Source organism: Mytilus edulis, chromosome 3, assembly GCF_963676685.1.
Source record: "Mytilus edulis chromosome 3, xbMytEdul2.2, whole genome shotgun sequence".
Taxonomy (NCBI): Eukaryota; Metazoa; Mollusca; class Bivalvia; order Mytilida; family Mytilidae; genus Mytilus; species Mytilus edulis.
The window spans coordinates 88,302,450-88,325,105 of NC_092346.1; the positions used below are offsets into that span (position 1 = coordinate 88,302,450).

General features: G+C 31.4%; 1 protein-coding gene across 1 annotated transcript; it reads right to left on the bottom strand.

Moving 5' to 3' along the window:
• Positions 1–2,459: 2,459 nt before the first annotated feature.
• On the bottom strand, positions 2,460–6,963 carry LOC139514976 (uncharacterized). Its single transcript, XM_071304549.1, has 4 exons — positions 5,964–6,963; positions 5,541–5,609; positions 4,027–4,116; positions 2,460–2,815 (listed from the first exon to the last, which is right to left on the bottom strand). Exons 1-4 carry the CDS (start codon positions 6,960–6,962, stop codon positions 2,705–2,707), a joined length of 1,269 nt encoding a protein of 422 aa, XP_071160650.1. The 5' UTR covers position 6,963; the 3' UTR covers positions 2,460–2,704.
• Between the last annotated feature and the right edge of the window lie 15,693 nt (positions 6,964–22,656).

The following is a 22,656-nucleotide window of genomic DNA, read 5'->3' on the forward strand; positions in this document are numbered from 1 at the left end:
TCCTGAAAAGTCTTTTAGTTGGTAAATAAAACAGAATTGAGTGTTTTGTAGTTCTTTTTGTACATGTCTCGGCCTCTCTTAGATATTCCACATTATCTTGGTCATTTTCTTTCTGTACTCTTATAAGCTGCTTGTTTACGTCATTCAGTGTTATGACGTCATTCTCCGTTGGTAGTTCTATTACTTCATTTAGTTCTGTCTTTGAAAGGATGTCAGCCTCGTCACTACTGGTTATATTTACATGTCTTGGCGTCCATGAAACTATAACTTTTGTATTCTTAAGCATGTTAAGGTGTTTAATGTTTTATTTTATTCCTCTAAGTACGGCATTGTAGCCCCAGTTCAATATTAGAAGTAACACAGCGAGTTTACGGTCAGAGAAAATCTTGTTGATCTGTATATGGTACGTGTTGTACAAGTTTTCTGTAATGCAGTACTAGGGGACCATAATAATTGCTATACGTTCTGCCAGTAGAATTGATTCTCTTTGTGCCATAGGCCTAACTATTTGTTCTTGCTCCCACAAGGTCTTTGGTTTTCTATAAACCTTTATCGATCTGTGAACTATGTTGCTATCTTGTGTGCAATCTCCCATGAGTTGTTTCCTTGAAAAGCTCTTGTTGCTCTGTTGTCTTTGAATTTGAGTTAACCGACTCGACTCCCCAGTATAATGGTATTGTTTGGGTTATTTGATTGTCACCAAGTCTGAATGTAAAGGCAGAATCTATGAGGTTGATGTTAATCCAAATGTTAGTTCCTGCCTGATGCTTGGCTTAAGTCCTTGCATTGGTGTGGGATATTTGTCTTGCTCTTTATACCTTATGTTGTTTGGTGGGTTCTTGTGTAACAGCACATCATAAGTTTGAAGTTCACATATTCTTGGATGTTTCTCAGTTTCATCGATTTTTAAATGTTTTTTTCTCAAAAGAAAAATTGTTTTGCAGTATTTTACATTTTTTTTTATTTTGAAAAGGCTTGTGATTTGTCTTATGTCATCTATTAATAGTGGGATGATATTGAAATCTTTCTTTTTGGTCAATTACCTCATTCGGCTTCCGAAATACGTTGATATGGTCTACTAAACATGGAGATTTAGGGGGTTTTATTCTTTCATCTCTCTCTGGCATATAAAGTCCTGCATTATTTTGCTATTTGTCAATATAATTTCAGCTTGTTCTTTCCTTTTTTGTTTCAATCTACTTTTATTTGTTGTACTTTTCTTTTGGTTTTGTTAATTGTTGTTTGCCACTCATGTATAAAATATGTGAACTGGAAATACGCTTTAAATTTTTACTTGCAATCGTGTCAGTTGCGAAGCAATTCACTCAAATAAATATTATGGTTACCATTGTTCTCGTTAACAGTCTGTTATGTAGATATCATTGAAAGTAACATAACATGATCTATACGAAAATGCAACGTTAAATGAGTCTTGTTGACAGATAAGGAAACCGATGTTCTTACAAATATTCGTACAATCAAAAGAAAAAGACAATAAATCTGCATTTATCAAAGCGGTTTCCGCCTCGCAAAGACATTAGTGTCTCAGTGACAGATACCAATAGGAAATTGTTGTCTGCTTAAACAAGGAAAATGTTCTAGTCAGATTTATTTATTGCTTATTGTTTTTTTATATGACTTAATAATCGGCAAAAATATATTTATCTCGTTTCAAAGAGAATTTCATTTTTCAGATAGCAAAGTGCAACTCATGGATTTCAGCATATGTATATATTAAATTCAATAGTGATAACTAAGGCCGAACTGGAATAAAAATTTAAAAGCTATATATATTACAATATGGGGGTATGATACTTTCTGTCCACAAGTTGTCCACAAGTTGTCGACTATCAAACTCAAGGAACTAACATTCAAGGAGTAGTGGTGTCGACTCGTATTCCCTCTAGAACTCACAGTTCACAGTGGTAATGTCGACACAGGCTGTAGTCTAACGTTATATAAAAAGTTGTGTCATTTATGATACTCTCTGTGACTAACAACCAATTAGTAGGTGTGTCTACTGTTATACTCTCTTTTACTATATCACGATTAGGCTTAGGTTTCGTTTATTATACTCTCCTGAAGTAATAGTTCTACACCAGCAGTGTTCACTCGTTCGAATTGTTTTACATTTTGTCTTATTAGACACCTTTTGTAGCTTGCTATGCGATATATGTTTTTCTTTATTGTTGAAGACCCTGAAATGACCATATAATTGCTAACGTTGACGTCCTTTGGTATCTTGTGGTTAGTTGTCTCATTGACATTCATACCATATCTTCCCTTTTTTTTCTGTTTATTCTATGGTACTTTTGGTCATATGTATACAAAACATATCTAAGAAGATATTTATATTTCAAATGGATGAGTTCGAACATTCAAGATAACAATAAACCCCAAAAAGCTCTTTGGATGCACCAAATTTATGAAGTGCTTGACTCATTTTTATCCTACAGAAAACATTGCGTTGAAAAGTTTCTTGATTTAAAAACATGCAGGTTAGGATAAATATTCTTTTTTTTTTTTATAAAATATGTCTCTTGGTTGTCACAAATATAAAGTTCTGATGTTTTAAACACAAACATTAAATTACCAAACGTTAGTGTTTGGATTTCAACCATTGTGTTTAAACAGATTATACATATAAAGATGTTTAATCTGTTAATAATCTGTTAATGTCATGTTACGGCAGCTCCTAATCGTTCTATGTTATAAAGGTCACATTTGTATGATTGTATAAACAGTTGTCACTTGGGGAACCAGTTGAAGTGAACTGTATTGCGATCACTGCATATGTTATAATTGTCCCAAATACCTGAAAGATGAAAATAAATCTTTGAATATATACAAAGTTTTACGTTAAGTCTATTATTGTCTCATTTTCACGTTGTCTGTTGTCTTCGATCCTTGTCCTTTTTAATTCCGTGTGAGAAATCTTTGTTTTTGAATTTTTCTATTTTTTTAATTATAACCCGATATAAATAGTTGAATTAAAGGAATTCAAGATAAGGTAGACGATAGAAAGTATAAGAAGTTGTCAAAAGGAAGTTTGAAAATTGTTACAAGGTAGGTTATCAAGCGAAATAAGTTTATTGTCTTTCATATTTGCTTATACACTTTGTCTATAAAGTGTCTACATGCTATTTTGAATTTTTTTGTAAGAATAGTTAATTGTTTTTACATTGATAAAGATTATAGTACAATGTTGACTGCTGTACCCCAATTTTTGACATTTTACCTATCATGTCTCTTTGTTTTTCCCAAACTGTTTAAATAACAAATCTAATGGAATAATATGCGACTTTCATACAAATGAGAGGTTTAGCTAGTTTGCAATAAAAAGATTTAAAGACCATTTTCTACATATGCGATATGCGAATATGACAGTGGTTTTCCATTCGTTTGATGTGTTTTGAGCTTTTGATTTTGCCAATTTATATAATTATTTTCTCTTTTCAACTACCTTGGAGTTCGGTATTTTTGTTATTATACCTTTTTACTACACATTGTTGTCAATATAATGGATTTCTATGCGACTATCGTACAAGTGAGAAGTTAGACTAGCTACAAAACCTTTTTACTACACATTGTTGTCAATATAATGGATTTCTATGCGACTATCGTACAAGTGAGAAGTTAGACTAGCTACAAAATCAGATTTAATTTTCCATTCTTTCGATGTGTTTGAACCTTTGATTGTGCAATTTGATAACAGAGTTTCCGTTTTGAATTTTCCTTAGGAGAAAAGAAAAACAAAAAGGTGTTAGACATAAGGTTGTTTAATTTTGAGTTTTGAGAAATGTCTAACAGACACCGATCCTTGCTCACATTATTAAATTATTGCACAAATATGAAAATACTGTTATGCATTAAAGCAAATATTGGGGGTACAACTAATGTTAAATTCAGATTTCTGAGCCGGACATAAACGTTGATAGTATAACAATGTCAATGAATAGATATTCTAACTATAGTCGACACTTAAAGTACTAGCAATTACACTGAGATTATTGTTCTCCTACTTACCATTAAAACTGTAGAGTAGTCTATTACAAATAATCCGTAAACACTGACGCCAATTGGAGGACCAGTCAACCTGTTTGTGAAAATTACAATCTGAAAGACAAAAGAAAAAATTTGATTTCAGATTTATGATACAAAAAAAAAGAAAATGGAAAATTTATCTTTCGAAACACCAGTATCTTATATTACCAGTAGAAAAGAACCTCAAAATGAAAATAAAAGAAACAGCATATGGCTGATGCCAATCTCCTGCTAAAGATACTCCGTATCTTATATCCTGAAAGAATTCTTGGAGCACACAAATCAATGTATATAAAGCGTAACAGTATAAAACATTACAATGCTATTACTCTTAAGCTGATGCATAATTAAACAATAAGCTATACTATAAAACGTCAGAGGCAACAATTTACAAATATGTTTTTTTTTTACCTTTTTCCTTATATTGCGTGAAAGATCTATAGTGTTTAATACTATTATTTTGTATATGATATATATGACAATAATAAACATGGTACATACCAATATGCAAGAAAGATAACAGTAATTAGAAATTACCCAAATAGGTTACCATTTAGGGTAAATTTATTTATTTTTTAACTATTCTATTTTGTAGAGAAGAAAAAATACAGATTTATTTCTGACGCTATATTTGTCACTGATGGATTTTACCTGGCATTTTCATGGACAGTATTTTAAACGTTTTATTTGTCTCTTTTGTTAAAATCACGTCTGGCGCCTCTTACTTAATGAAGATATTACACTGACAAGTACTTGAATGGGTCACTATTTTGGTATATCAAATATATTAACGGGTGCCATTTCGTCATGGTAACATATAAACTAGTAGTAATTATTGATCTGTCAAACATATTAGACCCAACGGGACATTCTTTCATTTGACAAAGAAATTTATAAAAAAGGTGTGTTGATATAACATAGAAATCACAACAGTGAACTATAACATCGCAGTTAAAAATATCGTTAAGCAAATTATATTCAATGTCAACAAATGCAACCTTCAATCGAAAACAAGACGCTATCAAAACGACAGAAAACCGGACTTTCATTAGTTTAAATTTATCCGTGTCATAATATTGTTAAAGAGATTTGAAAGACCATTACACTTGAACGGTAAAGGAAAATGGTCATAATATAATAGCGACAACATATTAGAATTGTAATATCATTAGAAGTACTACCTGTTCTTCACTTGCTGCAATAATGGAATTTTCCAATAATTCAAGAACCACTACTCCTGAACAACTAATGTGAACATTGTCAATATCGAGCTTCACCTTCTTTTTATTTACTTACACAATTTTGCAATTGTTAAAGATTGGTGAACGGTTTATGTGTTATTTTATGGATACACATGGAACCTACTGCCAATACACGAAATCAATAACCTAATAAGCCAAAATCCGTTTTTTGCCTTGTTCAGATTTCAGATTTTTTTTGGATTGCAAAAAAAACCACTTTTCTCTTGATTTTCATTAATGTTTAAAATGACTTACTTGATGAACTGTCTTGTCTGGTAGTACCGACATATCGAAGTTATGAAGTTCTTCGAGTGGTTGGTGAGCCTAGAATATTATATGTTTCAAAGAAAACTAAATATTATACAGTATTAATTTCATTTCATTCAAATATGTAAATAGACGCTAATAATGTTTAACTGCAGAAATATAAATAGAAGCTAAGAAATGTTTAATTACATATATATAAATGATCAAAATGCAGATTAATAATATACATTCATAGTTCGTTTTTCTGATGATCGCAATTCATGATAAGTAGACACGGATTAACACGAATAATTTGACTAATCAATATTACAATCTTCGTTTAAATTGCTAAAGTTTTCTTTATAATGATAAGAAAAAGTTGAACTATGCTTTGGAATTGGCTTGTGGAAAATGATTTCAAGTAGTACTTACCATGCTGTTAATAGAAGCTCCTTTAAATGTTATTGCAAACATTGCAACAAGGTTAATAACAATAGTACCAATCATCTTAAAACCATCTTCCCATAATAAGGTACCGGATGAAATTCCATATATCATGAAACATATAACTGGCGTACCCATAGCATAAAACCCTCCAGCAATGTGACGTAATACGGGGTTTACTGAAGACAAAATGTTAACAATAACTTGATGCTGTTGACGAATATCTTCCATCTCTGTTGAAAGGGTCGTTGGCCGTTTACGTAACTGGACCAAACGGATTGAAATATGCTCGAATTCTTTTTTAATACATTGTAGAACAAAAAAGTAAAACAAAAAGACAGAGCTACAAATAACCATAGGTTCGATCATCAAAATTCCGTACATAACACTAGCAAAATAGAGTGTTGAACCTGTTGAGTTTTGAAGAGGCCATAAAAACATTCCATATAGTGAACTTCGGTTTATCCAATTAAAGGAAAATGATGCAGAAATAAGACCGTTTGTTATTAACACTTCAACAAAAAACACAATCGTTATGACATCTATGATACGTTTGTATTTTTTTCTTTTGAAGTGAATTCCATACTCACACTGGTACTCGTCAAATGTTACAAGGAAAGTCATCAGTTGTTTAGAACTATACAGAAACATAATAGCCATATACTCGATGAGAAAAAAGAACCAAACAAATGAGAAAATTCCAATATGGTATTTCAGTTCACCTGTAGCCGACAAAAATGCTCCAATAAAACGAAACGCATTGAATATCGGAATCAGCTGCATTATACAGCAGAATATTACATGCAACATGTACTTGACTTTGCTCCCACAATATCTATCAGTTGACAGCACAGTACCGCTTATCTTCATTACGGTTAAAACTGAGGTAAACATAGTTGATACTTTATTTTTGGATCTACGAACATCCTCATCATCTGTTTTCTGTCGATTCTGGTCATAAACCTGTGACTTTTTGAAAAGAGCCATGTAATCCTATTGCATAGCTACAAAATTGACATAAAATATTGAGATTAAAAATAATCAACGTCATATGGTGATTCCATTCATGAAATCAATTGTCGTTTACGAACAAACTTCCTGTAAAATAGTGCACATCACATAAATCAATAAGTTGAATTTATTGGCTATCTATGCTAATCAAATGACACGAACTAGTATTCAAAAATATATGTTGAAATTGGGTTAATTTTTTGCATGAAGTTAAAAAGTAAAATCACAAAAACACTGAACTCCGAGGAAAATTCAAAAAGGAAAGTCTCTAATCAAATGGCAAAATCAAAAGCTCGAAAACATCAAATTGCCTTAAATAATAGCTTACGGTGGCTCGGGCCTATTCGAACTTTCTATCAGAATTGCTGTATTTGTTATTTTAATCTTTACACAGGGTGAATCAAATTGGTCCAAAATAATAGAGGGTCCCGGACCATTTAAGATCAAAATATTACTTTTAAAGAGGTATGTAAAAGGGACCGTTTTACAATGAAATAATAGGGAAAAAAGAGAGGTTGACAAAGTTTTATCAGAATATCAAAGAAAACGTTCTGCATCACTTGCTCCAAAATTGTTATATAAAAAGCTGAAGTATAGCTTCAAAGAATGAGCAAATAAAAAACATAGGTAACCGATAAAAATAAATAAATATTTTGCCTTGAAACCCAAAATTTTGGCGGGAAAATTGTGAAATTGGATGAGATGTCATTTTGAGTCTTTCACAGTTTCACATAATAACGATAATAGTTTTTTAGTGACAAAAGTACAATAATTTAACATTTTCAATCAATCAAAATAATCAAAAAAATAATACGGAATATACGACACAAACTTTACGTTTGCATGGTAATTTATGCGTGAAATTATGCGCATTCGAATAGTCCCGATCCACCTTAAGATCTTTTTTCATTTCATTTAATTATTTAACACATATTTTACAAATTAATATCAATATGAATAAAAGCCACCGAAACAATAAAGACAAATTATTTGGAAATTGTCTTACCTGATAAGCAATGTTCTTGAAGGCGAAAACTGAGTCAGGATCCAATTAATATATCGATAAGACTTTTATGGTTACCTTAAATGTCAATAATAAAGATCAGAACAGAGGTAAACATAGCTTTGTCGGATCAATAATAATACTACAAAGATGCTGCAGAACGATTATGTATTTTTGATTGGCAGACAACAATCAAATTTATTTCTTATTTTCCCCAAAAAATGCATCAACGATCAATGTTCATAATTTCCATGACACTGTTTCTAAACTTTATAGGTATACAAAGGAAAGCTTGATATAACGCGTAATTTCGCTGTTATAAAACAGTTGTTTTATGTCATTCTATAGAATTGTAACAATAAGCGTCGACCGTGAACACATTTTCAGCATGAAGTGTTTTCGTCTTTTCTACGAAATGTGTTTACGACAATCATAGTATAACCCCAAAAAAGTATTGAACCCGAAGTTATATACTGTCGTTTAAAATACGGAATTACAAACAAATTAGGGTTTGTACAAAGTCATTGCCATCAATAACAATAGATTAAGAACAAGAATGTTCAGTTATCAACGTTATCTGACTTGTGTATATTTTTTTGATTTTATGGAAAGGTTTGACTATAGACTATAACATGGAATTAATTGAACATCAGTCAAAAAAACATGTTTAAATGAAAAATAAATATACTCGAACAAGAAATTGATTAAGTGTTTTGGTTCTTAGAGTTTCTGATGAAGATAGATATACATTTTTCAAGTGTTTTTTTTTTTTTTTTTTTAAATAAATTTGGTGCTTTTTAACGAAAGGCGTTTTATAATTAATGAACTAACTTCAATTCGAATTTGAACATCTTTTGTCAAATACTTTTATCTAAAACAACATATATTACTTTTTATTTCGCCTGAGACGAAAGTCGGCGAAGGCTCGACATAGATGTTACTTGTCCAGCTACGTCGTTTAAAAAGAACAACTTGTGAAAGATCAATGGTTTGTATGAGTTGCATTACTATCAGGACATTTAAGTTTGATTACTATTTTGATTCTCCGCCCTTAGGTCACGGTCCAGCGGTTTGAATTAATCAGCAATTATCAATGTTTATTTTTTTGCTAAAGTAATCTTGATATGAACTCCATGTGATAGATCAATGAAATTGTCTATAAAGTTGCAGAACTATCGGTACATAACAGTTTGACCGCTATCTAAACTCCTTGTCCCTGTAGGTTTGGTATAGTCACTTTCTTTTAGTAATCAAATTTCAATGCTTAAATGAGTCTGATAGAAACTACTTACAATAGGTAACGATAAATTCCATAAAGTTAGAATACTGACTGTACATTCCAGTATGTTGACACTATATAGCTAATAACTTTGAACTGATCAACATCAGTGCTGTCCATCAAATTATCTCTCTTTGAATTTTATGCCGACAGGCGAGATATACCCCTGTGTCAACAGTTTTAAAGTAGATATTGATGCTACAGTTTTTGCGTAGTGGTATTGACCATATGTGGATTATAAAAAACACTTAAAAGAACCACTATTTTCAATTTAAAATTAAAAATTCGTCTTAATTAAGTAGTCAATAGTAATCAAAGGTACCAGGATCATAATTTAATTTGGTACAACATTGCTTTTCAGCATACGAATGGTAGCATATTCGGTATAAATTTATGACTTTGGGATAACATACGTCATATTTTGGTAAAAGTGAACATAAAGGTAAAGTATGCTTTTAAGGAGAACAAGTGATCAGTATGCTAAAGTTTCTTATCGACTACATATTTGTTGGCCGACCTCTTCTTATTTTCACATGAATCAGAGTTTCCTCATACACTTGTGAAAACAAGATCAAAGAAGCCAGGTTATTTAATTTCACATTCAGACACATTTATGATGCTTTTTCCATTAACAATCCTACATTTATGATGCTTTTTCCATTAACAATCCTAACTTCTCGGATGGGTTTCCATTAAATAAACTCATCATAGATACCAAGATTAAATTTTGTATTTACGCCAGATGCGCGTGTCCTCTACAAAAGACTACTGTGACGCTCGAATTCAAAAAACGTCAAAAAGCCAAATAAAGTACAAAGTTGAAGAGCATTGAGTACCACAATTCCTAAAAGTCTTGCTAAACACAGCTAATTAATATATCCCCAAAATCTAGAAATTACAGAAACAATAGGCACAACGTCCTCCTGCTCATTTTTTTTACCTACACCTCGAATTTGACATACATGGTCATCTGAGTACCAGCATCTATGACAAACGAGACGACTTTAATTTAGAAATTATCAATTTCCACCACTTTAAATATACATTTCCCAACTTATTCGGAAATCAAGAGCTTGCAAATCCTCAGACTTTGTAAAAAGTCACTAGTGCTTTGGAAGAAAGTTGAAGAACCAAGGTTATGTCAAAGAACGTTTCGTCTGTTTTCTAAACAAGTTCATTTGAAGGTACCAAGACCTTGATGATAAATATTCCGCATCAACTTCACAAATAATACACGACTGTCTTGATGTATAGATTCTTGGTACTCACTTTGTTTATTATCTTAATAATGTGATATAGTAATCTTTTACTTATACTTATGTGTACTTATGAATAATAGTTTTTAGTCTGTTTTTGGTGATATCTATTTGAAGTGACTCTGTTCTTATACATCCCGTCATTGTTTTATTGTTCTATGGTAATATTATTGTCTTTCCTTTTAGTTTATATCCTTTGTTTATATGCCTTTTTGTGTTCTTTTGGTACATATAACGTGGTTCTGTACTTATACATCCCGTTATTGTGTTTTGGGGTTATAGTGTATACTTATTGACTGGTTATGAGTGGAGTAGTAAGTTAATTGTCCCGAGCAGCAACTATTGTTCTGAGGCGTGACAATACACTTACTATTCCACGAATATCTAGTCAGTAAGTGTTTTATTATATCGAAAAGGACAACAGACAATAAATGGCTGTGATAAATCAACTATCGTAATATTAAAAAGAAGAAACCAAACCATAACGTTAACCTCATAGATATGTTCAAATGATAAGGCTACGTCTTGCACTGACGTCAACCGTATACTAGATACAATACGTAAAACACGTCGTCGTTACTCCGCGTTATTTTCAAAATCCTCCAATCGCGTAGCTGCATTTAACATTCCGCGAAATATAATGACGCTTGCGGTCATATAGTTTCACCGAGGTGAAATAGTTTGAAATTTTTGACCGGTCCAATAGTTCAAAGCTTTCAATTTGAAAAATAGTGAAAATATTGTGCACTTATTTTATATAGAAAATGATAACTGAGGAATAATGATATAACTTTGTATTCTTGGTTATGTTCTTTGTCTATATGTCTTTTTGTGTTCCTTTGATACATTTGACGTGGCTCTGTTCTTATAACCCCGTCATTGTGTTATTTTACTGTGGTAAATTTTTGTATTCTTGTCTTTCATTGTTGCTTATGTGGTTTGTCTATATGCCTTTTTGTGGTTCTCTGTTACATATGGTTGGAGGTTTTTTTATAGTTATTAAGATTATAACACAATGTTAACTGATGTACCCCTTTTTGACATTTTTACCTACTATGTCCGTTTGTTTTGTTCACAAATCGTAGTCAATTTAATGGAGGTTGATCGACTGTCATACAAGTGAGAGGTGAAGCTAACTATAAAACCAGGTCAAATCCACCATTGACTACAAAAGAAAATGCCTGTACCAAGTCAGGAATTTGACAGTTGTTGTCCATTCGTTTGATGTGTTTGAGTTTTTGATTTGACATTTGATTAGGGACTTTCCGTTTTTAATTTGTTTTTGTGATTTTACTTTTTGCTTTACTGGATGTTAGCCATCATTCTTTTAGGCCAGTTATTTTTTTAATTCCCTTAGTCAAAAATAGCATTAGATGATATTAGTTATGTCTTGCTGTTTTCTAATGCTACCTAATTCGATATTACTGGCTTAAAGGGTTAAGAAGTGAGCTTTCCTGATGAAGGTTTAACCATAAAAGCACTCCGAACGCAAATAAACTGAATAAACAAAGGCAACAGTAGTATACCGCTGTTCAAAAATCGTAAATCTATGGACAAAAAACAAAATCGGGGAAACAAACTAAAACTGAGGGAAACGCATTAAATATAAGAGGAGAACAACGACACAACATTCAAATGTAACACACATAGCAACAGACTAAGACAAAATCCGATGAGAATAACCAATATGACATCAAAACCAAATATATGAATTTGGGATAGAAAAGTACCGTGACACGTCTTATAGTAATGTGAATTCACACTCAAATATAGGAGAAAACAAACAACACAAACAATATCAACTATTCTCGCCTCATAAGTGGAATTATTCGTGTTAAAAGTGAAACAAAAAAAAAAAAAAATTCTGTGGCAATTGTCACATTTTCTACGACGGATTGTATGACTCTTATTTCACAATTAAGAACACTTTGTTCATGTACTTCTACGCCAGCAGATCTTTCAATGAAATATTTATTGCCTGAAGCTTTTTTATATCTATCATCCGGAAATGATATAGATATAAATGCAGATAGACTCAATTTGTCAGTGAAATATTGAAATGTTTCTTCATGAATATAGAAACTAGAGAATTGAAAGTCACATGAAAATTTAAAAAAATGCTTACTGTTAATATCTAAATATGAAGCAGAGTTGATTGTATCTAATATGTCCGTTTTTGTAGATATATCGGAAAGTAGATATGATCAATAAAGTCACCTCACTTTGATTTATTCTGATAAAAAATAGTATATATATAAGACGGAATGTGGTATTGAGAGAGAGCTTATTTTAAATGTTCTTTGGAACTCTCTGCCTAAAGTATGCCTCATGTGAATCAAGGGACAAATCATCTAGCTGTATGAAAATGATTTGTGTCCATAAGAATACTAAAGATCAGCCAAAAATATGTAATAAACAATGGCATGCAATTATTTTTGGCGTTTTTATACGGAAGCGTATTAGCGCCACACATTTTTTTAAATATTTCTTCCTATGTTTGCGTTACAACGCAAACCTTAGCGAAATAACGCAGACCTTTGCGTTAAACGCAAACATTTGCGATATAACGCAAACATTTGCGAAATAACACAAACCTTTGCGTTATTTCGCAAACATCTTGATTTCGATTATTCATATAGTTTTGTGTATATGTCAGTCTGTCAATCTAGTGAAGTAACTTCAAGATGCTTGGGTAGCAATTTGAAAGGAGAGAACATAATTTTAATAATAAAACATATTTATTTTATTGCAAAAAGATAGCTTGTTGAGATCTAACCACCTTATACATTCCTCAAACGAGAGCTTACTTTGGAAGTATATTTATATTGAGCTGTATTAGCAGGAGATAAATTTTAATATATGCAGCATCCTCCATTTATAACTGCTGCTCCCTTTGAACCTTAAATCAGAAATAAGATAAACCAAATGTTTGGGTTATATCGCAAAGGATTGCGATATTTCGCAAATGTTTGCGTTTTAACGCAAGAAATATTAAAAACAAATGTGTGGCACTAATACGCTTCCGTATGTTAGACAATTAATTAAAACATTTATCTGTTTAATTAGTTTGTCTGTTTTCACCAAAAAATATGCATTGATTTTCAATTTTTTTATAAAACAAAGCAAAAAATCCATCATACCTTTCAAATTAAAACAATGACAATTTTTTAAAATAAAAGCTTTTTGATCATACGTTGAATATGTTTTTATGTCGTACAAAAAATGTAATTATTATGTCAACCTGAGATAAATAAACATAAAATTATATTTGCTAATGCACTTTTTTAATCTAGAAATATCTAACTTTTGAATTAATGTTTTACTCAAAGTTACTCGTATTTAATAAATAAATAATCCAATAAAAGGTTTTAATTATCAATCCTTGCTAACTACAAGTACAGAATAATATAGGCCATATCTCTAATATTCTGTTTTTGATTGATGTTTACATTGCTATCATCGTGATGCTGTTAATTGCAGACATTTCCATTTAAACAACAATTGGGAATTGACCAAATGATGGGATTGCACTTAAGAAAAGGGTCTAATAAATTGTAATTTCAAAATACTGTTTATTACTGCTATTTGTGTTTCTTTCAAAATAGTTATTGTTTACATTTCAGATGGAACAATCTTTATTCGCCCTTTTAGGGAAGTAAATAGTATGATATCAGGGGGAATCGGAGATAAAAACCATCAACAAATATCTTACTCTACCTGTTTGCATAATATTTGCATTAAAATCGCAAATAACAACTTAAAAACAATAAACAATATAACACAATCATTTCAGACTTTCATTCAAATAACTCACAAAGATCTGTGAAAATAAGATTGTTACTAAAAGAGTCATCATAGATACCTGGGCCTATGCATAAAGCTACTCAAGATTTGTTCCGAACGGACGAATTTTTCTACATGTCCTACACTAAATTAGTATTACGATTGAATATCTTAATTTCAGTGGTTTTATACATACCAGCCCAGGACTGTATATGGTACGTCAGAGAGCGAGGTTCATTTGCAAAAGCCTCATAAGTGACGCTTAAAACAAAAAAAGTGAAAAGGTCGAATCAAAAACTAATGTGAAGAGGATTGAGGACCCGAATATTCTGTAAGGTTAAACACGTCGAACCAAATATAACTACGTTGATTTCAAATAATTTCAATATATAGCAAAGTTGTCATGCAGTGTACGTTCGTGCTTTTTCGGCAAATTATAATGAGATCGACAGGAATAAAAATAAAGGCAATTGTAGTAAACCGCTGTTAAAAAGTCATCATTTTATTAAGGAATAACAAATCCGGGTAACAAACTAAACCCGAAAAGAAACACATTATTTATAAGAGGAAACAATGAGACAACAGAAAGCTGAACTACGAGCATAGAAAAAGACTGTTTAGATAATAACAGCCATATTCTTAACTCGATACAGGACATTTTAAGAAAAATGATGGTTAAAATACCAATTTATCAGCACTCAACCGCAATCAGAAGACTTTATCATAAGTTTTCTGCGTAATGTTTCGTAGGCTCTTGTTTGTCTTGGGTTGGTTTTATTTTTTGTTTGTAGATAGTGTTTTTTTTTTTTAATTTCTTATCGTCCATTGATATCTGCCATCACCTTAAGTTCAATTTCATGATAATCACAAAATCAATTGATTTGATTTTTGGTGTTTTAACGCCACCACTTTAAAGCACCGCATTTAAGCTATTTCGTGGCGGCTATTTTTTATTGGTAGAGGAAGCCAGAGTGTCCGGAGAAAACCAATTGTTTATCTGCTCAAAAAAAAAGATTATAATTGGAATGAACAATTATGTTTAATATAATTATTATTCTGTAAATATACATATCAGATGTAATCTTTTTTAGACCTTTTAAACTTTTTTTTATTCGAGCATAACTTCTGAGTCTGAAGTGGGCTTCTGGCATACACAATTGTAATCCTGGTATCTATGATGAGTTTATTCATTACAAAGTCAGATGATGTCTTTCCACTCAATAATGCAATTTTTAGTGTCTATACTAATCGCATCTATACCATTGCATTCAATTTTTAATGCAAACAGTACCGTTTACTATTATTGATTCATGACATTATAACACTTTTGTAGAATTGAACATAACGCACTGACAGGATATAGTTGTCTGGTTAAATTGGACGACAATAACAGCATAGGATATTATTGTACCAAATACCTACAATAAAAAAAACCAAGATGATTTGATAGGCCATATGTGTACCTTCACTATTCATCATTACATTAAGAAACTAAGATATACCGTGAACCTAATATATCGAAGAAAGTAAATATAATTTTTTTCACAGACACTCTGAATTCTTTCATCATTCAATCTTGTAAACAATAATTTAACCCGTTTACAGTTGACGTATATGAATTGGCATTGTACCCGTTAAAAACAAAGAAGAGTAGAAAGAAAAAGAAACATAAATCCCCTAAAAATAACTGTTGGTGTTCACTAAACTTGTTTTATATTTCGTCTAAGAATAGTTAAAATTTGATTCAAATTATAACTGTGTGAGCAATTTTCCATACATATTTATGTTTTATATAAAATCCAGATTTACTCCATACGTTATATATTAGAACAAATTGGTAGTAAAGATTAAAAACATACCATAAGTATTGCATTATGATCAATCACAAACAGACCATACACGTTGATTCCAATGGATGATCCTGTTAACCTTGATATAAACAGCTGTAACTAAATCCAAAAACATGGATAAAATATAACAGAACAATTTAATGTAAGGATTTTCCTTAAAGTCCTGATTACTGATTGTTACTGAGTAGAATGAATCAATTGGAAATTAATAAGTTACAAGAAAATGTTTATAATTCATATTAGTTGTATTTGACGCACTTTGCAGAGTTTTTTACTCGTTATGCCAATAGAATTTAATTACAATTCATTCGATGAAGATCTCATGTATACAAAATTCAGTAAACAATGCTAATTTTTATATATTATGTCTAATCCTCAAGGAATTGGACTGCACAGAATCACGATTAACAGCCAGCTTTTGGTGGTTTTTTGTTGCTCGGTCTTAAGTTTTCTATGTTGTTTCTTGTATACTTTTATTTGTCTGTTTGTCTTTTTCATTTTAGCCATGGCGTTGTCAGTTTATTTTTGATTTATGAGTTTGACTGTTCCTCTGATATCTGTTTGCCCTCTTTTAAACGTGTATAATTATCATTGAAAAACAACATAAGAAAGCATGCAAAATATTCGAACACGTTTTCAAACACGTTACAGATTTTATATGTCTACAGATATCAGAAACAGTGTACCTCTGCTACTGTTCGGTCTGAACATTTACTCGTGTCAACCTGGTATAAGTCTTGTAAAGGTTCATGAGCCTGAAACAGAAAACCGACCTATTGTTTTCGTCCACATATTTTATGCATAGTACTTCTAAATTCAATTAATGTGGCGCATACGTTCTCGAGCTTTACAGCTGTTGTCCAATCATATCCTAAGCATTTGAATATCATTTAATCTTCAAATTTAATAAACTCAGATTATAATTGGTTACAAAAGTTGTGTGAGGATCATCTATGAAACAAAATTAAAATCACAAAAATACTGAACTCCTATAACTTACTTAATTGCTTATACTCAAATTTTCCAAAAATATATGTACCCTAATTTTACAAAGCATGAGGTGAAATCATGTTTTTCTGAAATAAATGAAATTGCGATGAATATAACTAGTGTCGTTGAAACTTAGTAGATGCAAAATGGTTATTAAATAACTCAAATGTCACCATAGACGAATGGATTATAAAAGTAATTATGTGGGAGTTTTAGAATAAAACAATTTCAACTTAAATACTGAGATACTGATATAAAAATAAAACAATTCCCTTCTCTCGAATTCTGGATTTAGGAAATATACTTACTGTTTGGTTCAACTGTGCTCCCATAAATGTCAATACAAACATACCGATGACTGCTCCAATTAGTGTAGATAACATTGCAATGACATCTGCAGATTCAAAACTCTGTGAAGTTGCCCCATAAAGCATCAAACAAACTATGGGTAACCCAAAACAATACACATTCAAAACAGTAAAACGGAAGATTAAATTAGCTGTATCCTGAACACTAGCTATATGTTGATGCTGGATTCGTAATTGTGTCAACTTTTTTAGATTGTTTTCTTCAATTGCACAACGGACTTTGTTTCTTATTCCTTTGAACTCTGTCGTGAATATATACATATTTATAAGTACAAATAGAATGTTTGAAAAAATAATCTCGTGATAGAGAATATTGACCACAGTAATGATTACAAAGACTATGATATAAGTTGCACCTCTTTCTTCTTCGAAAGGTGTAAACAGTGATGATACCAAAGAAGAGTTATTTGCACCGTTAATTAAATAAGACGACACAAACATAACTTGATAAATAATGGAGAATATAACACTAAAAATCGACAACATTCGAACTAATTTACATGTCTTGTGTACGTTTGTTTCCATCCCGTACTTTTCCCAATATTTATCAATAGAGTTACATACAGTCTTGATGTGCTTGTTATTAAGGTAAAGCAGTCCAATTGAACTTGAAGTCTCACACAAATAATACCACGTGAAAGCAACAAGTCCAACCATTTCGTACATTTCATTTGTTGCAGTTCGAAAAACGGAAAGGTATCTTATAGTTCCAGAAACCACAATGAGCTGTACAAAGTAGCAAAAAATCTGGAGAGCTCTATTCAAGGTAAACTCACTTTTCGTTGAACAGAAATAAAACGATCCAATAAACCTTAGAATACTTAGAATTGGTCTGTATATGTCAGATGCTTTTAGCATTGTTTGGCTGGTATTCCGAGAAGATGTAATCACGGCAGGCTGGACATTTACAGCTGAATTGTGAGGACTGGACATAATCTAAAATGTCTTTTTTTTTAATAGTGTGAATATCAAGTGAAAATTCTATGAATTGTTTTAACTATTTCCAAAAAGAAAAATTATCAATTGAACACTATCATATAAAAAATATGTTGTGCAACTGAAGATAAACGATTCAGTTCACCTAGTCAATTTATTACTCCACATAGTTATTTGTTCTTTGTTAACAATTCCATTAGTAAAATGTGTCATCGAGATGAAAGAATGACATCAATACGTTTAACACAATGGTGAAATCTATGCCAATAGTTTAACTCAAAGGTGAAATCTATGCATTATTATTTCTAAAGTCACCATCAGACAGACAATTTTGCAACATAAACAATGAAAATATTAGTATACGATGATTATATTCGATAAACTTATACATTACCTTTCACAAGATAAAGGTCAACATAAATTAAATCTTTTTTATGTGTAATTTCTCAAACATGCTGAATGTTATAATATAGACATAACCTAGACTTTAAGGAAAATGTTTTGTAGATAGTTATCAAAAGTATCAGGCTTATAAATTGATACACCAGACGTGCGTTTCATCTAAATAGAGGTTTCCCGATTTGCTACCGTACCAACCGTAGTACGAACTGGGAGCCGTCATTGAACTTTTTGAATTAATTCATATATGCCTTTAATGTCAATGTATGTTTTATGAAACATTATCTTAAGTATTTCAATGATTTTTAGCTACAACTTTAGTATCATTTTCATGTAGATATGTTACCTATTCATAACAAACGATATTGTGTGTACTCGATTATGCTTTCAACAAACCGTTGCAAGTAATAACAATAACGGTACCAATTTTTCTGCACCAGATGCGCATTTCGACAATACATGTCTCTACCGACACATTGCAACGAACGGTTTGTAGTTAAGATTTATTTCCCCTGAAATTGCACAGACCAAAAAGAAGCTAAACATATAGCATATGCATACTTTATCTTATATTTGCCTGATATATTGATTTAATAGTGTAAAATTGAAAATTTGGCATTTTTTGTGGATAGGCTTATAGAAAAGATAATAGAATAAGAGCTATACATTCAAAATTGATCTCATTAAAAATGCATAATGCTATAATGCTAAATGTAAATACGAAACCTGTTCAAATATGGAGACTTCTCAAACTTAAAACAGCTTATGCAACTTATTGTACAAACACGACTGAGCAATTATTTAAGAATATGCATAACAATATACAATACCGTTCATCAACTAACTTGTTTGAAATAGATAATCAGGAAGATTTCCTGGCATTCTTTGATAGGTTATTTTAGTTGTTCAAATTATCATCCTAATACCATTCTTATATTTCAGTCGAGCCTTTGGCTTTTGTCGAAAAAGCGAGACATAGCGATCCTACATTCCGGCGTCGGCGGCGGCGTCGTCCACAAATATTCACTTTGTGGTTAACGTTTTTGAAATTTTAATTTTCTTAAACTTAAAAAAACAAAAATAGGTTTTTTCCGTACTTTACTTATAAATAGAATTAGTTTTTTCTACCAGGAAACATAACATTCACTCTGTGGTTAAACTATTCTGGATTTGTACCAAACTTGGACAAAAGCTTGATTATGATCAAAAGCTAGTATCTTGAAGGAATTTTGTTCAAATTTTATACCTGTTTTTCGTATTTTACTTATAAATGGACTTATTATTTCTTCCAGTTAACATTACATGCAGTCAGTCTGCAGTTAAATTTTTAAGACATTTATTTGATTCATAAATTACCCTGGATTTTTACCAAACTTGGACAGAAGCTTCTTACAATCAAAATAGTATTAAGAGGAATATTTTTATTATTTTTTTTCCTCGTTTTTGTTGAGCCTTCGACAAAAGTAGGCGAGACACTGGGTTCCGCGGAACCTTTATAATTTTTTTTCTGCAATTTGGCAAACATCATCATTTAGAAGTATGAGAAATTAAAAGTACATATTAAATATCAAATAAAAGATACACATAAAATATTCAACAATACAATTGTATTTTAGTATAGTTATATGACAATTATTCAAGTCAATTAAATTTATTAAATGATTCAAGAAATGTGTGGGTTTTTTCATTGGCAAGCCAACCGAATAGGGAATACTGATTTTTCAATATGTTTTTCAATATACTTTCTAGAATGCATTTCTAGAAAAGAAATATCGAAGAATTCGCTTTTCTCACTCAAAAGGAAAACTCAACCCCCTCATCCTCTCAAAAAAAATCTTCTGCTGCATTGATCGAAATAAATAACTTGTAATGAATAATAAAAACTAATTTCTAAATCATGCACGAACTAACTATGATACGAAAACTACGCAATTTTGACACGTCAACAAATATAACCAATGCCAGTATCATGTATTTTAAAACGTAGTGTATATATATATTTTGTTTTAATTATTCATACGTCTGTATGAAAACAATCTTTTTTCTATAAATAAACGAAACAAAATACCTATAACAAACAGAATTGCAAATCTATATTAAGAATCTATGACTAAAGGTCGTGTCAATTCCAACTCAGTTCGTTTATGGTCTGTTTGATTCATACACTTATGCATAACCAAGTTATCCCATAACGAATCATGTACATAGTGTTCTAGAAACGTTAAAATCGCTATCAAATAAATCGTTAAGCTAGTTTTTTGGTGATACGCAAAACAATTCTTTAAATTTCATCATGATGAATAAAATAATTTCATGCATTAATTAAGGTTCATGTGGACCCTTTGGCTAAAATGGCCGTATTTTCACCTCAAAATTTACTCTGAGTACAGACAAACCTGTGCATCTAGAAAAGTTTCAAGGCATAGCATGCCCTAGATAAATAGCATTCAAATGCATTGTATAATTTAGAAAATTCATAACTTAATTGGATTTTGCCGTGCACTTTTTTTTCGTCTGTGCAGAAGATGATAAAATTAACAAACAGTTGGGTTTCCCTTTATATGGTCCACTCAGGTACACAGTTTAAATCACCAATTAATGTCAGGTATCTATTGTCCATATCAATCAATACAGTTCACTTCAATTATTACCTGTGGGAAAGTTCTCAAACCTGTTTTCCCAACTTAGTTTATTTTGGCAATTTCTGGAGGAATGAAAAAAAGTGCACTGCAAAATCCTAGTAAGTTTTTATTTTTCTAAAGCATGAAACATATTTAAATTTTATTTATCTAGGGCATGCTATGCCTTAAATATTTTACAGACGTGCAGGTAAGTCTGTAATTTTGAGGTGAAAATACGGCCATTTTAGCCATCGGGTCCACATGAACCTTAAATGATACATCAAAAGTAGCACCAACGGATGCGTTACGTACCAACCGTACCTGATACGTGGCAAATCGTGAAACCTCTAATAGAGGTTTTTCGATTTGCTACGGTACCAACCGTAGTACGAACTGGGATCCGTCATTGAACTTTTGAAATTAATTTATATATGCCCTTTATGTTAATGTATGTTTTATGTATTAGATACAATACAAAGGTAACAAAGAAACAGGCCGGTAACAACCGTTGCCGGATAGTTTTTCTGCACGAGTAGTCAGGTCAAGGTCCCAGGCGCTAGCCGAGGACCTTGACCTGACTACAAGTGCAGAAAAACTATACGGCAGGTTGTTTCCGGTCTGTTTTTTTTTGTTACTTTTGTTTTGTATCTGACTTGTACGACGTTTCAAGGAAGAAGTATTACATTTTGCAAGACTGAACATTGAGAAACTTAAATGGCCTCAAATCAGTAAATGTAAGTTATAGAATAAACACTTTTTTTTTTATTTTCCTTCAACGGATTTTTTTTTCAAGAAAAAAAATCAGGAATCTAATAATTTGATAAAAACAAAGGAATCATTTAAAGTATAAGGTTAATGTTATCAAGTTTGAGACTTTTTTAAAATGCATCTTCGTTGAAATGTAATATACTAAAGAAATATTTAGTGGCAAGTAAGCTTATGTTTAATTTTATGGGTGAAACGGAAAGCGGGAGGGGCCTTAATTGATTTGAAATAAACAGGCTGTGATCTTTACTTTGATGAAAAAATGCAGGATGTGCCATTTCATTTCCCCATTCCCCCTTTAAACATTCTGTGAAAATCGCACGTTTGCTGTCAAATACATGAATTTAATATTCAGTGGGGGGAGGGGTACCGGGGGTTGGAATCCTTTTTTTTGGATGATCAATGCATTTGAATGTGGAC